The 16,646-nt window shown below is 43.0% G+C and overlaps 2 protein-coding genes across 3 annotated transcripts; one reads left to right on the top strand and one right to left on the bottom strand.

Moving 5' to 3' along the window:
* Nucleotides 1–172: 172 nt before the first annotated feature.
* Nucleotides 173–2,826, bottom strand: nanog (nanog homeobox). Its single transcript, XM_010741618.3, has 4 exons — nt 2,267–2,826; nt 1,458–1,825; nt 1,204–1,347; nt 173–926 (listed from the first exon to the last, which is right to left on the bottom strand). Exons 1-4 carry the CDS (start codon nt 2,649–2,651, stop codon nt 558–560), a joined length of 1,266 nt encoding a protein of 421 aa, XP_010739920.3. The 5' UTR covers nt 2,652–2,826; the 3' UTR covers nt 173–557.
* Nucleotides 2,039–16,635, top strand: ipo4 (importin 4). 2 transcript variants are annotated; one of them, XM_027274029.1, is made up of 30 exons: nt 2,039–2,156; nt 6,455–6,541; nt 6,661–6,740; nt 6,832–6,873; nt 6,994–7,123; nt 7,406–7,585; nt 7,784–7,849; nt 7,954–8,055; nt 8,173–8,256; nt 8,835–8,990; nt 9,079–9,132; nt 9,259–9,368; nt 9,500–9,608; nt 9,866–9,995; nt 10,239–10,352; nt 10,672–10,785; nt 10,881–11,004; nt 11,123–11,234; nt 11,332–11,465; nt 11,570–11,647; nt 11,787–11,844; nt 13,742–13,847; nt 14,048–14,241; nt 14,333–14,395; nt 14,627–14,752; nt 14,965–15,191; nt 15,287–15,419; nt 15,518–15,622; nt 15,864–15,933; nt 16,125–16,635. In XM_027274029.1, exons 1-30 carry the CDS (start codon nt 2,091–2,093, stop codon nt 16,253–16,255), a joined length of 3,285 nt encoding a protein of 1,094 aa, XP_027129830.1. In that variant the 5' UTR covers nt 2,039–2,090; the 3' UTR covers nt 16,256–16,635. The 2 variants fall into 2 exon arrangements, with proteins under 2 accessions (XP_027129830.1, XP_027129829.1); XM_027274028.1 differs by lacking the exon at nt 2,039–2,156 and adding an exon at nt 5,769–6,161.
* Nucleotides 16,636–16,646: the final 11 nt, after the last annotated feature.

Below are 16,646 nucleotides of genomic sequence, written 5' to 3'. Positions count from 1 at the left end.
TGCCCCTCTGTCACTTACCTTTGACCACAATGCTTACATTGTCGTCACAAATGTTTTATGTAGCTGCGGTTGGTAAAACCGTTTTATCGGATTACAGAAAACTAATGATTCATATGCATTACCACATTATCATGCTCTTAGTAAAAACACTCAAGTAAAAACAAAGACAATGTTTCAAGTTACCAAAGTGGACCTGTATTTATAGAAAAAAGCCATTGGAATGCGTGCACATCAGATCTGTGTCAGCACTTCGTCTTAAACACTTCCAAAAAAACATGTAATCCCAAGAATGCATCCAACCTGGACACATCTAGTATCACCAAGAGCAAAGAACACACCAACATACATTAAATAATTGCATATAAAAATAAAACTTCAAGCTAAAAAGGTAAAATACTTTTGAACAGAAGTATGAACAAAGCATATGTACACCCCGCCTGACAAAAAGCACCACAATTGATCACAAACTAGTCAGGAAACTTGAATAGAAAAATATAAACATGGCTGTCGGGTAACATTTACATAAAAGCCTACACGCACAGCAGCTCAACCGTGACCTACTGGCTGTGGTTATGCACTATGGCTGTGTTTAAGGAGCTGCGGTTGTTGATGGGCTCTCCATCTTTGCTTTCAAAGCTTTCGGGCCCGCTGTTTGCAGAGGCAACAGTGGCTGAGTTGAATGCGCTGGGGTTATATTCGTAATGGCTGATGCCTGGGGGCATGGACCAGCCAGCTGCCTGTGGCCTGGCGGGCACTGCAGTCTGGGGTGGGCCTGCGGACCAGGAGGTGTAGCCAGCAGGTCCAGCAGCAGAGCCCATGGCAGCCAGATAGAAGGCCAGGTTCTGTGGAGCGGTCTTCTTGAAGGCTGCCTCCATCATGTGCTGGGTGTAATGCTCCTTGAGCTGGGGCCGACCATCTCCCTGATACTGGGACACAAACAAGTGATGGTTCAGATTAATACAATCATTTTATTCATAATAAATTCACACTATCCTATAATCACAGTACTGATTGTTTCGCCTCGCCTTTAAGGCCGTAACCAGACTATAGTTAGGCCTCCATTACGGACGTCTTGTTCTATGTCCGAGTCACTATTTCTCTGTCATCTGTTAACAGGAAACCTGGACAGGACAATGTTCTGATCCCACTTTTAACTTTTCTGCATTTGTGTGTTATATAGTGCAAACAATTGGAGCTACTTACAGATGGGATGTGTGATCCAATGTTGGGGAAGGCAGTTCCCTGGATTGGGCTGCCTTTGTTGGCGGTGTAGCGCTCGGACACCCAGCTGGTATCTTTCTGGTGTCTCCTTAGCTTCATCCTTCGGTTCTGAAACCAAGTCTTAATCTTCAAAAGAAAAAGAAAAAAGATGAAGGAGATCCAACTGATATTGATAGATATTGAATGGAATTCAATTTCACTGTACTTGTGTGCTCCAACCTTCTGGAGCCTCTCACCTGTTTGTAGGTAAGCCCCGTCAGTTCTGCCAGGTTTTTCATTTCAGCAGGGGTGAGGTACCTCTGCACACTGAAGCGCTGGGCAAGAGTATTCATCTGAGTCTCAGAGAAGGCTGCCCGGACCTTTGCTTTAGGGTTATTGACGCCAGTAGTGCTTGACTTCTTTGGGGCGGTTAAAGGTACGTTTAGAGAGGTGATTGTAGCGCTCTCCACAAAGACCCGTGGCTCCTCCACGAGGGAGCTGGAAACATCTTCGCTGGCATCAGGGCTCCTGCTGCTTGTCTCGTCGTCCAGGTCTTTATTCGCCCATGTAGTCGGGTCGGCCTGGGGGAGACTGCTCTCTCTGCTGCTGCCAGAACTCCATGAATCTAAGCAAAGGGAAACAATGAGTGTGAGCATACATCACTTTTTATTATCATTTAAGATTTTTTTTAATACAGTATGGGTGCATTAGTCTCTCCCAGTCACCACTACAATGCAATGAATCATTAAAAACAAGACAAACATTAGTTTGGACATATTTTGAGTTTCCCCCGTTAATCTCAGATTCTGTCGCGAGATGTCGCCACTTCTCCCAGGAGCGCGTTGTTAAAAATCTGTGGCGGGATATTTTCCCACTTTAAAAACAAAAAAATGGACCTCAGCTGGATTCCCGTTCTGATGGAAGAACTTGTTGCTTTTAGCAGCCAAAGAGGAGACGTAAGCACCGACTCAATGCGTCACAAGTTGTAGTTAAATATAAAAAGTTACAACTGCGCCACAGCTAATTTCACAGCTATCATTAGCCTCTTTTGGAAAATGCGTCATACCTGGAGAGGTGTGCGCCTCCGAGTCGCTGGTTGAATCGCTCCCGGCCCGCCTGGCCTCATGTTCCCGTGAGTCGTATGCAGCCCGGTGCGGTCCAGCCAGGAGCAGACGGCCTCCCGGGTTATCACCGAGGTAGACAACCCCGGTGCCCTGGTAGTGCTGCTCCGGACTGTGAGGTGGGGACTCTTCCCGGGTCCTGGCGGTGGTAGCATAATAGGCCTGCGTCACGCCAGGGTTGTAGTTGCTCAAATCCGTGACCCCAGCTTCGCCCCAGCTGGCCATGTTCCCGTGGTTTTGCTCGGGCCCGGGTTGGTACACGAGGCCGTAGGCGTAGGCATGGTATGAGGGGTTGTAGTTGTAGCTTATCTGCGACTTCCAGTCTGCCATTGCTGACAGGTTTCTTGTGGCGTTAAAAGTGTAAAAAAAAAACAATACACAGAAAAAAATCTCAGGTAACGGTGCCAAAAAATTGCGTAAAATCCAACAGGATAGAGACAACGGCGAGGATCTGTCCAGCTCAAACCAGCAGAGGCCAATTAACGTTCAAAAATTGCGCGCAGTCACCGGACGCTGTTTATAAAGACGTGTGTGGGTGTGGGCAGGGAGGTAGGTGGGTGTTTGGATTTAGGCCAATCTCTTTGATTCACCCTTCATGCACGCCAGTCATGACTTCTCATTGGCCACTTAGATTCATTCTTTGCTTTTAAATTTGTTTTTTTTGTCAGGTTTGGAGAAAGTTTGAAAAGATACCAAATACCAATCAGTATTAAATATAAACACATCACCAAGCTCTGCTTATATTTCAATGTTAAAAATTATACATGGATATTTAAAATGATATATATTGTTTGGTTTTTGCTGGATTGTTTGAGTTTTGTGTTGTGGACATTCCCTTAAATATCATTTTGTTTGGTAATATAAATTATGCACAGTATAAACTTTGGCCTTAAAGCGGGTCCTGTTCCATCACCTAATTCTTGTGTCAAAAGGATTTTAATGATTTCATCTGATACTTTGCATACATAATATATATTCCTTCATTTGTGTTTAAATAAATGATCACACAGCATACTTGAGCTGTGTTGTATCGCAGCAGAAGAATACAGTGCGAGCAGCAGCAGGAGCAGGGATTAAATGGGGTTAATCCAGCATTGACTTTTTTCACAACTAGTTTGTGATCTGTGGGTGAGAAATCTCAGTGGGTTTGGGGTGAAAGAAGTGAAAGGTAAAACAAGTAGATGTATTTCATCGCTAAACTAATGAGCTACATAAGGAAAGGGCAGTATTGCTATATTTATGGGAAGAGTTTTACATTGTCAGCACATAAGCTTTTGGGCACTAATCTGAATGTGAGTCTCCCAGTGGCATGATTAATTATATTTCCATAAACTTCAGTCTTAGATCAATGGACTAAATATAGCTTCTGGGTCTCCAGCATGAATAGTTTATGAATCACCAATACTTCTTAGTCAGCATTATTGTTGCTGCTTGAGAAATCCACATATAGATCTGGGCCCCACTTACTATTAGACGCAATATTTAGTTTGAACGTGCTGTCTGCTGCTGTCGTATAATATTTTGACTTTTTATTTTCTGCACTGTTCATGGAAGGAGACTATAGGTTCAACTCACAACATCCATCCATCCCGTGCAGTGGGTTGAGACGTGACGAGGCAAACTTCACCCCCCCATTTGCATTTCTTTTCACAAATATGAAACAGATTAGGCAGCGTGTTACCATCCTTGAGTGACTGTTTGTGTTTGTCTTTGGCTGTATTGACGTGGTAATCACTCACTTAGCGGTGAGATGATGTGAGAACAATGAGCCTTAACTGGCACATTTGCATTCCTACTGATCTCTGCCCGGGCAGGGTGTGTTTGTGTGATCTTGTACGAGGAAGGGGTACGTGGTGTGGGCGTGTATAGGGGGGGTTGGTGAACAGGTGTGCAGTGCATTAGCATTGGTATGTGCTGAGAGGACTTGAGCTTGGCCTTTGTTGACCACAAATACTGCACTGTATTTGTGCTGTAAGGCACTTCTAATGTGGAACTAACTGGATTACATTTAAATATTGAATATCATCATTTTAATCAATTATATTTTGTTTTGCTGCCACATAAACAATGGGATATGCTCCAAAATATTGATGGTAGTTTATCATTAGTATATCTAGAAAATGAATGCTGGATTAGACCTCTTGCTAACCTCACATGATAAATTACACAATGTGCTCCTTTATCAGACAATGCAGATTAGCCACGAGGTTGTGTTTTCAGTAATGGCTGTTGTGGGCGTGTTGTGCAAGAACACCAGTCTTTCTTTTGTTGTCTGCAAAGTGTGCAAACTCCCCACAGCACAGTTTATTGAGTGCCTTACCCAGTTTACCCTGGCCTGTAACAATAAGCCATTTTTTAATGCAATCTGTAGCATAGTCAGTCATTGTGTTTTAATATAAATCAAATATTAAATAAATGGAAGAAGTACTGCTCCTGTACAGTACTTGATTACAAGTAGAACCCCAATAGAAATAGAAATCCAACTTAAGTAAAGTATCATGTAGAATTTTTAGTGTTGTGTAAGAATGTTAAATTAAAGATACTTGATGGTCAAGAATGTCATTGTAGTCAGAGAAATGCTGCAATTGGGTTAGGCTGATATTGAATTATGAAAATGGATATACAATATATCAGCTGATATTCATGATGTTTTACATAAATGTAGCAATATTTTCCAAATTTTTTCATATGTTAACAATCAATTATTCAAAACAATAATTAATTGAAAATATATCAACTGCAACTCACTTCTGAACTGCAATGTGTGGTACAGATACACCAAACCCGGCCACTTTATTTGTCACACACACATAATTTGGAGGTGTTTCTAATATTTTGTCCACCCCATTTCTATCATTGAGGGTAGGCTAAATAGCAAACACCTATCTGTATAATACACTGAAGTTTAACAGCACTACAAACTACGGGCTGGGATTCATTTGGAAGAGCGTCTACTAATCAGATGATCGGTTCGATCCTCCAGTGTCCTTGGGTGAGATACTGAACCCCAAATTGTTCCTCTGTGAATGCATATGAATGGTTAGCTCCCAAAAAGTGATGAGAGGTTTGCGTGGTATCTGATGCCATTAGTCAGTGTATATGAAATATGTAGTGTAAAAGCAGCTTGGGTGGTCGCAATATAAGTACAGTCCATTTATGTTAAAAAAAAAACAGTCTTAACCTCCATTAAAGTAGGATTTATTGCAGTACTAGACTTTTACCTTTAACCATTTGTACCTATATAACTGGCAAACATTTCCCTCCTCAATGTAGTGGAGTAGAAGTATAAAGTAGCATTAAAGTAAAAAAAAAAAAAAAAAGCAAAGTAGTGTGACCAGTTCACTAAACAGAGGTGTAAGCATTGTTGCAGGGTGCCCTCCTCTCCTGCGGGGGGCGCTGTTTGTTTCTGTCAGTCTGAAAACACTGACAGCTGCAGGTCTCTTTAACGCGACTCACATGGAGCTCCTGGCCGGTTCTGCCCCGCGTGCTGGCAGTTGAGGCATTAACGGACCAGACCGAGCTACCCGTCTTGACAACTTCACACGTATCCGACTTTTTTCTTTTAAAAAAAAAACAGGATTTATCGCGACAAACTCGTCGGCTAGAGATTAAACCTGCCCACGGAGGCTTTGTTTACATATTTGACAGGTGTAGCACTCTCGGTTAACCGCACCCCGAAGGCACAGTCGGTTAATCCAGCCGGATTGATCTAGAAATATTAACGTCAACGGTCGCGACAGGTTAACGGAAAAGTGATAGCTCCGAGCTGTCAAGATGACGGAGCAACTCGAGCAGATCCTCTCACAGCTGACACAGCCTGACAATGCCATTATCCAGCAGGTAACGACAACTAATAACTTCTTTCAAGTTAGCGCCGGTTTGTTAGACAAGACGACAAGTTATTGACGTTAACGTCTGGTAACTGTCAAAGAATGATCTCTAACGTTTTCAACCGCCTGCTGTCAGTTAACCAACTGTAGCTGACTTAAACTTTGTTTTAAGGAGGCATCGGGAGTCATTTGTCTGCACGTTGCGATATGAATGGGTGCCATGTGATTTGTACAATAATGTGGTGTGTTTTGTGGCAGTCAGCCAAACTTAGTGGGGTGTCTTTTGTCCCCCCCGCTCTTTAGGCCACTGCCCAGCTGAAACAGGCTTTCAAAGACCCGGCTATTATCCCAGCCCTGTGTGCCGTCATGAGCGGCTCCCAAAATCCTCAGGTATTGTGTGTGTTTGAGCAGTGGGATAATGATTTTATCCAGCCTGATCCAAGCACCATTCCCAGGCTTGTGTGTGTGTGTGTCTGAAAATCATTTCCTGTTTTTTTTTCCCCTCTTAGATCCGTCAGTCAGCTGCAGTGATGCTGAGGCTGAGGGTGAAGAAACACTGGAAGAAGATTAGCCCTGATGACAGAGAGAGGTTCCTGCAACACTAAAGTTAAAGTTGTTCTAGTTATATTCAGTTGAATATGTAATAATTCTATGTACTTTGTTTGTCTTTGTTTATGCAGCCTCAAGGCAGTGGTTCTGCAGACCTTCATGCAGGAAACAGAGTAAGCTATTAAGTCAATACAAATACTTTGTCAGATTTTATTGACACCGAAAAAATGTTGCCTCAGGTGTGAAATGTTCTGCATGAATTGGCCTGAACTCTCTGCATCTGTATTTCACAGGCACACGGTGCAGCACTCACTCTCCCAGCTGTGTGCAGTGATGGTTAAACACGAGACACCAGACCGCTGGCCTGCCCTGCTGCAGCTCCTCAATCAATCCACCAAGAGCAGCAACCCTCATGACAGACAGGTACAGGACTCATGGAACACCTACGCATTTAGAAATAGTTTGTTTATCTATTGTTTAACAGTTAACTGTATTTTTGTAGTTGGCTGAGCATCTCTGTTCTGTAAGCTGTGGCTACAGATTGGTGTTTGTTACCCAGCTCACAAAGAGGCTGTCAAAGATTTTATAACTGAAGTCAGACATCAGGCTTTTAATTTAGTTTTTCCAAAAGTCACCTTTTTGTTTAGAGTTGATACTAGTTGAATATAACAGCCTTTGAATGTGAACACTCTTCTTTCCTCACAGGTTGGCCTTCTGCTGCTGAATAAGGTGATGGAGTCCAACCCGGAGCCTTTCAAGCCTCACTACTGCCAGCTGCTGCAGCTGTTTAACACCGTGCTGCAGGACCACAACAACCCGACAGCCTTGTACTACTGCATCCTCACCCTCACAGCCATCACTGCATACACAGGCACAGAAGAGATGGTGAGGCAGCGTTACTGTTTTAGCTTTGACATTTGGCAGTTTCAGTTTGGACAGGGTACAGTTATATTTGGCAGTGCATTACCTTCAGATACATTGAGATTAAGTTTAATATTAAGGTTTGCATTGTGTCTAAAACACAACTATTTTGAACACATAGACACTTTTTTAATGTCTGTATGTCATTTTGCTTCCCCACAGCACCAGATGCGTTCCATCATCCCAAGTCTGATTGTGGCTCTGAAACACCTGATCAAAGCAGATCAGGTCAGTTTTAATATGTAAAAGTCGTTTCTACACACATCGATGCTACTGTTGGCAGCAAAGTGTATTTAAAGGTGTGGATGAATCAGACCTGTTTGTCTCTACAGAACCAAGCCAGTGAGGCCATGGAGGTATTTAATGAGCTCATGGAGAGCGAGGTGTCCATCATCGTCCCTCATGTTGCTGACATTGTCCGCTTCTGCTTGGAGGTGGGAAACCGAATGTCTGAACTCCGTCTTAACTTCCCAGTTTTGTGTTGAATTTCGTTTTCACTTCTTAACATGAGAGTTTGTAACAATGTTCAATGTCGATTGTTTGTGTGTCAGGTGGGCAGCGATACCGCACTGAGTGACTCTCTGCGGGTGAAAGCACTCTCTTGTATTGCCTTCCTCATCAAGCTGAAAAGCAAGGTAATGCATCAGCTGCTATAAATAAATGACCTATATCTGTCCTTCAGTTTGTAATGAGGATCAAGGATCAAGAATGGGAAAGGAAGTATCTGCAGTATACAAAGTCAGGGTGCACCTTAATCCATCTGGATCGGTTGTTCTTTAGAGGAGATAGTGGCAGCTGTTCCTCAGTCTTGTCTTGATTTTCATGGACATTTAACAAGGGTAAAGTTTCAGGCACAGATGGTTGTAGCAGACCCTGGCACAGTTATTTATTTTACTGTTATAGGAGACTGCAAATTTTCCCTGTGCACTATTACCAAATTTCTCGATTTGCATTTAGGGGATTATTGGTGATGCTCTTTGTTTTATCATAGGTAAAGTATACAGTAGCTTTCAGAGGTACAGATTAAATAAAAGGCACACCGTTTTAACCTAAATGTTAACAAAGCAAATGTTAAATGTTTCATGCAAACAAAACACATCATATTCATACTTTGTTTTCTGGCTGATTACTTGCAGTATCAGCTGGCTTAACCAGAAACAAAGTTCTGACTCAGTTCACATTATGTTGATAATATTGTGTCTCCACTTTGTAGACGGTGCTGAAGCAGAAGCTGCTCAACCCCATCCTGCAGACTATTTTCCCTGTACTGGTTGCGGCTCCGCCACCTGGTGAGCAAGACCCTGAGGATGAGGAGGATGACACTGGAGATGGTGCAGACAATGACAACCCCAAACACTGTGCTGCTCAGGTGCTTATTTGTGTTAATAGATCTGTAGTGTATTTACTTCAGAGCTGAAAAGAAGATTAAACCTAAATTATTTTTGTTGTATTTCCAGATTATTGACACTATGGCACTCCATATGCCCCCAGAGAAGCTGTTCCAACAACTAGTAAGTCAGCCAGATGTTAATAACAATAACAAATCTTATGTTCAAGTGAACTTTTGTTAAAGTCTTGATGAATCTTTAAAACTGTACTGAGAATTTAAAAGTATTCCTTTGTGTCTTGTGTTTTAGATGCCCCTCACTCAGGCATGTCTTGCCAGTGAAGACCCCTATCAGAGGAAGGGCGGTCTCATGTGTCTTGCAGTGCTGGCTGAAGGTTGTGCTGACCACATACGCACCAAGTACGTCCAGTTGACTGAATACGTTTTTTAAATATATATGTTTTTCTCTTAAGACACATGGTCACATCAGGAGTGGTCTTGTTGGTCACTAGGATTTGAATATATTCATCTTTTTTGTCCGTCTGTGTTAGGATGCTGTCATCTGTACTGCAGACAGTGTGCCAGAGTCTCTCTGACACTAATCAGGTGGTGCGCAGCGCCGGCCTTTTTGCTCTTGGACAGTTCTCTGAACATTTACAGGTGAGGCAACGTATATGCAGATATTTCAAATATTAAAGAAATTTGAAAACCGTTAAATCCTCACAGACTTGGGACTTTGGTCCAGGTTACTGCTCACTTAATATAGTTTTATACAGAGACCTAATTATTCACAGTATAAGTGCACCTGTACATCTGTAGTTTACATAATACAATCATCTTTATTATTGTAATCGACATCTTTCAGAAGTTATTTGTCTCTGTCTGTTGTTTACTTTGTTTTCCACCTATTTTTCCAGCCTGAAGTGAGCAAGTACTGTGCCGAGCTGATGCCTTTGCTGCTGGACTACCTTTCTTCCTTGAACGAGGCCAAGGTCGGCCATGTTACTAAGGCCTTTTATGCCCTAGAGAACTTCATGGAAAACCTAGGTAAGCTGAAAAAAAATGGGTAGACACCTGCATACCACTGCAAGAGTAAACATGACGGTTCCACAGACATCAACTAAGACACATTACCAATTAAACCGGTAAAAAAAAGCAAATCAACAATTACATGAAATGATTCAAACTTGTTTTTGTTTTGTTTTTAGCTGATTTGGTTTTTAAAAGGTTCTTTCATACAATGTTATTTATTATTGTCTTAATCTTTATTTGCTCCTCTTCCCTATACAGGTGCAGATATTGAACCCTACCTGCCCACCCTGATGGAAACTATGTTATCTGCCCTCAACAACGCTGCAAACCTCAAGATAAAAGAGCTCGCCGTGTCTGCCATAGGTGCTATAGGTACGAAACTGTCAAAGAATTGTTTGAAGACCTGCACACAGATATTATCACGCTGGTTTTCTGGCTTACTGTGTAAGCTGAAGGTTAAGCGTAAAACCTCTTTCCATCTTCCTTTGGGAGTGTTCGGATTTGTCATAGGCAACACACTACTAAAACTTAAGTATCGGTTTGCAGGAGAGCAGCTTTATATTTTAGTCACCAGGTCATATCAACCTAGAAAACACATGTCGTTCACTATGACATAAAACTTGCAAAAGAAATGTTACTGCTCAGATCAGAATGAAGTGACCCAACCTATTATGAACCACTGTCTTATCAGCCAATGCTGCCAAGGAGCTGCTGGTGCCCTACTTCCCTCCAGTTATTGAAAGCCTGAAGGGCTTCCTGACTACCACTACAGAGGAAATGAGGTCTCTGCAAACTCAGTCGTTGGGTAGGTAACCTCAGAGAAACTGTGACGTTAGCACATTTAGAAGAGAACTACTTGGAATAGATGGATGTTGATCGTCTTTTTGTTGTTGTGGTTAGATACTCTCTCTGTGCTGGCCCGTACCATCGGCAATGATGTCTTCAGTCCTCTTGCTGCAGAATGTGTTCAGCTGGGCCTCAACCTCACTGACACGATCGATGACCCTGACTTGAGACGCTGCACGTATGTAATTGAACGTGCCCAAACATTATTTTAAAAAACAACTCAATAATTCTTATTGTGTAACCATAAACCTTTCTGTAACCTTTCCTTCATCTGTCTCTGTGCTTCTCTTCTTCAGGTACAGTCTATACTCTGCTGTATCCACCGTCAGCCCAGACTGCCTGACTCCTCACCTCACTGCTATTACAACAGTCATGCTGCTGGCACTCAAGTCCAATGAAGGCATTACGGTATAAAGCATACAGACAACTATAACACTTACAGGCTATTTCTAATAATAATAGTGATACATTATTTCATTTCCTCCCTCCTCTCTCTTCCCTTCAGGCTCACCTTGAGGAGGACAAGACCTTTGTCCTTCTGGATGACGACGACGATGACGAAAACGACAACAACGAAGAAGAAAAAGATGTGGATTTTCTGGAAGATGAGACTGAGACGGAGGTCCACGATATTACAGGGTAGGGGGGGTCACACACATGCGCACACATACATGTGTATTTATTAACCATGTTCGACAAATGAGCCGTTCCAGCGTGTGATACCACGTCTTTCCATCTTTCAGGTTCAGCGTGGAAAACGCCTACATCGACGAGAAGGAGGACGCCTGTGATGCGCTGGGAGAGATTTCCTTCAGCACCGGGTAAGACAGATTTATATGACTGTTCTCGTATATTATTTTCTCCCAGAAATGTTATTACAACCACCAGTCATTAGAGAAAAATGTCATAATTATCTTGTGAGAGTGGTTTAACTCGTGTTGCTGTGATTTCCCTTGACAGCGCCGCCTTCCAGCCCTTCCTGGAGTCCAGCTTCCAGCAGGTTTACGAGATGAGAGATGTAAGTCACTCTAGCTGGTTGGTCGGCCCATTTGTCTGTCTAATGGACTGTGAAGGGCACTCTGTGGTCTGTATTTGTGCATGCATTGTGTCTCAGCTGGTTTGTGTCTGTAGATGGATTGATAATATCTTCTTCCATTTTTCTTGATATGATGATTAGATTTGTTAGATTTAGATTTGACATATGAACATCAACAGTCCACAATAAGAGACAGTGTAAAATGTGCCGAACAAACAAACATGTTTAAATGGAAGTATCAGAGAAACAGTGATCTTCTGCAGAGTGACCAAACCATTATCATTTTTCATTTCGATGTTATGTTGATATAGAGTTTCTCGGTTCCACCTTTTTTGCTGCTGACATAAAACAAATCATATTTTTAGCTTCACCCAGTGAAGCTTGCAGGCCTGTTTTGTGATGTGGGGGCAGCTCGCTGGTTCAGTGGGCAGCGTTCTCACATCACAGCAAGAATAAGCAAGATTATCTCCTCGAAATGTTTAAATGTAAACTCCTACCTCCTCCTGCCTCAGAGTCTGTCTGTGGAAACTGCATTGTAAGCAGCCACTGCTCTTATGTCAGATGTAGGAGAGACACATTTCCCCCAGGGCCTAAAAAAGTTTAACACAAATACTGTATTTTCACGACTATACGGCGCACCGTACGAAAAGGCGCAGTCTCAGTTATGTGTGCCATTACTGTATTTAACACACACATAGGGCGCACCGTACGAAAAGGCGCAGTCTACACACACATATGGCGCACCGCCTTACAACAACACACACACAAGCATACAAGTGTGCGTATTTAAAAATAGAGCGTGAGCAAAACTGAGTTTGATTGTGCTTTATTTAAGTCTTTATTACAAAGTACTAACATTTTTTAAGCACATTACCACAGCACACATTGGCACATTAATCAAACCCATCGAAGTCCTCATCCTCCGTTTCTGAATTAAACAGCTGCGCTAAATCAAATATGCCAGTTCCACTTTCTTCGCTGTCAGAGTCACTTTCCGTGCCGTGCGGCCCCTCGGAAATGATGCCGGCTTTTGCGAAAGCTCGAACAACAGTGCCAGTAGACACGTTAGCCCACGCATCTACAATCCATCCGCAAACTGTGGCGTAACTTGCCCGGCGCTGCCTGCCACTCTTTGTGAAACTGTGGTCTCCATCGTACACACACATACACACATAGGGCGCACATTTTGAAAAAAATATAAGACGTTTATATGCACCTTATGGTCATGAAAATACGGTAATAACTTATTATTTATCCTCCTTTTTCCACTAGTCCAAGATATTTACTGAAGACTACACAGACAGTTTAACTTCTGACAGTTTGCAGCCAAATGAAGATATTAACCAGAGTTCCTGTCTGACCAGTAATAGCGAGGATAAATACCAAAGCATGATGATGATGATTTGCACACAGGACAATTTAACATACATAACGTTTTCATGAGGGAGGAGCTTTGAGGCTTCCCTTTTTATTTGGCTTCAGAGCTGTCACGTACAGTTATGTTATAGTACAAGATTTCAGCATTGAGGAACAATTAGGCTACATTCACACACACACATTTTTATTGAGAATCAAGTTTGGCATGCTCTCTCATTCACAACACGCTGTGGACGGCAGAGATACAGACATGACACAGACAGGCAGAGAGAGAGAGACAAGCAGCACCAACATCAGTCCAAATTAATGTGTGGCCAGCCCTGAGTAGAAGGTTTGTTTTGTTTTAACACTTCATAACAGTGACTTCAGTTGCTTGCTCTCTCTCTCTTAATCTCGTGACCCCACTGATCTCATTTTCTATTTTTACTCTATGCAACAGTATCTATTCTGCTGTAACTTGATGCTTTTCTTTGTATCTTCTCTCCTTTCCCACCCTCCCTAGTTTCCCCACGAGGACGTCCGCAGGGCAGCCTTCGGAGCCATGGGCCAGTTTTGTCGTGCTCAGCACAAAGTGTGGAAGGAGAATCCCACTGAGGCCAACCACCAGGGTAAAGCTTCTGTTCACAGGAATGAAATGCTACAGTTATTTTAAGGAAATAAGACTCAGGCAGTGCTGCATTCTGCTGCAGTGGAGACTATTAATGAACACCAAGGGAGACCAGCTGGTTCTTTTTAAGCCTCTTCCAAACAGACATCAGTGCTCTTGCTCTTAGTCGATATGAATTTTGTTCCTCCTCATCTCCCCCAGCCCTGCTGAAGTTGCTGGACGTGGTGCTCCCTTGCTTTGTGGAGACAGTGCGAGCAGAGCACGAGCGCCAGGTTGTGATGGGCATCCTGGAAACCATGAACAACGTCATCAAGTCCTGCAAGGAGGAGGCCTTCCAAAACCCTTCACGCCTGAAGGAGATCAGCTACGTCATCCGCGATGTCCTCAAGAAAAAGGTGAGAAGGAGGCGGACCGATCGGGAATTTCACATCAAGGATAAGCAGAAGTTATGCTAATAACAGTCCACTGTTGTTTCTCTGTGTTTAGACCGTTTGTCAGGACGGTGGTGGTGGTGGTGTTGGTGATGAAGCTGATGATGAAGACCAACAGGTTGGCTGGCCTCTCGCTGCATATCACAATCATGAACATTAAAGTGCATCAGCACAAACACAAGTAATAAACTGATGAATATGACATTATTGTGGATACATGTGTTCCTATGAAGGTGAATGGATGAAACACTTGTAGTGCACGAGGCTCAGTTACTTCTAGATAATCAGAATGCTTTATTTAACAATTATTTCAAAAATGTCCACGTCACATCATTGTGCTTCCTGTCAGGCCGAGTACGACGCCATGCTGCAGGAGTTTGCCGGTGAAGGAATCCCCCTGCTGGCTTCTTCCGTGCCTGCAGACAGTTTCGCCCCTTTCCTCAACGACCTGCTGCCTCTCATCATGAGCAAAGCTGTGAGTCTGAACCTACTGACTGAACTTTTATATAGAACCTTTCATACAACAGGCTACACGGACAAAAACACAAGGCGGTTTTGTAAAAGGTTGCAGTCTCTCTGGAGTCGTAATGGTACAAACCTTTTGATATTTAGCCATATTTAGTGTATTGCCTTAAAGTAACGCCTTGTTCAGTATCCCACTAATTCATTTTCTCTCTCCATAAAAAGAAATCCTCATGCACAGTGGCAGACCGGTCCTTCTCTGTGGGTACGATTGGAGAAATCCTGCAGGCACTCGTGAGCGTGCCCGGAGGTCGGGGAGTAGCAGGCCGACTGTCCACTCGGTTGCTTCCCGTGCTGGTAGCCGGAGTGAGGGACAGCGATGCAGAGGTTCGCAACAACAGCGTGTTCGGTCTGGGATGTCTGGCCCAGGCTGCCGGACCCATCGTCGTATCGTATCCTTCTCGCATGTGTGTGTGTTTTCTCTTGGCGTGAATGTGTGTTGCATAAACATCATGTAACAACTTGTTCCTTAGTGACGCGTGTACAGAGACTATCCCATGATGCTGTCTGTGTTTTCCAACATGCTGACCAAAGAATCCGACCTCAGGGTGATTGACAACCTGTGTGCTGCCCTCTGCAGGATGATATTGAGCAATGTTGAAGCTGTCCCTCTGGAGCAGGTACATCTACAGCATGGCAAAAAAAAAAAAAGATCTCTGCTGCTGCACTTTTTCACAAACAGAAAACAGACAGATCACCACAGTGTGCTCTCTGACAGGTCGTGCCTGCTCTGGTGGCTCGTCTTCCCCTGAAAGAGGACATGGAGGAGAACAAGACGGTGTTCAACTGCCTGGCCATGCTGTACACTAACAGTCCTGCTCTGGTACATCTATTCAGATCACATGCATTGACCCCCATCACGTCAATCTTTCAGTCATTTTTTTTTTATTACATTTTGTTATGTTCTATACAATATTCCACATTATCTATGCATACAGGCACACCTTTGCAATCTAACAAGGCATAGAGATGAAAACAGGATGTACAAAGTTAAACATTGGATTTTTTTTGACACAAATATAAAGTTGTTACAAATTTTTTTAAATCTCTTTGTCCCTTTTCAGGTTGTGAAGTTAATGAAGCCCATAGTTGCTGCTTCCAGTCATGTGATTGGCAACAAGAATGTTGACAAAGGTGAAATTAACTGAACTCTTTCGATGAACAGATGTAAAGTTATTAAAAAAACAAAGAAAACTTGCTGACACTCTGTTGATTGTTTCCCCTCAGTCTGTCCCTGCACATCAGCATTCTCCTCCTGCGTTAGTCATCTATCTTCCTTGTTTTCCCTGTCGTCCCTAAACTCGTCTTTTGTCTCTCCGCCACAGAAACCCAGAACACTTCGGCCCTGCTGATGAAAGAATTTGCCCAGCGCCACTCTGCAGACTTCCAAGCAGCCGTGACCTCACTTCCCAGAGAGGAGCAGGCCAAACTTAGCGCAGCCATCTCCGCCTCGTAGCCAACACACATCTCCCCACTCTTGTGTGAAAGCCAGCCAAAACAATGAATTTTTATAGTACTGTAGGTGGAGAACGGGACGGTTGTTTGAGATGTTTCCCCCCCAAATACAGCACTTCAACCATTCTGATACAGTCATTATCACATTCAGCAGTTATGCAAGTTCAGAGTATTAACTTTTAATTTATTTCCTTACATGCATGCTATGTTGAAGTTTTATTATTTTAAGAGTTCCAGTTGACCATCCTGTGTTGTTCCCTTTGTGTTTTGTTTCCCTGTTATTCCTGTAAAGTGCTGCTGTCCCCTTATTGCCACTGTTTGGACAGACTTCTGGCTTTGTGTGAAGCATCTGATCTCCTGATAAATTTAATTTTTCATTCACATCTCTCAGT

Source organism: Larimichthys crocea, chromosome XXIII (genome assembly GCF_000972845.2).
Source record: "Larimichthys crocea isolate SSNF chromosome XXIII, L_crocea_2.0, whole genome shotgun sequence".
NCBI classification, from domain to species: domain Eukaryota; kingdom Metazoa; phylum Chordata; class Actinopteri; family Sciaenidae; genus Larimichthys; species Larimichthys crocea.
This window is presented reverse-complemented; position numbering and strand designations above follow the sequence as displayed.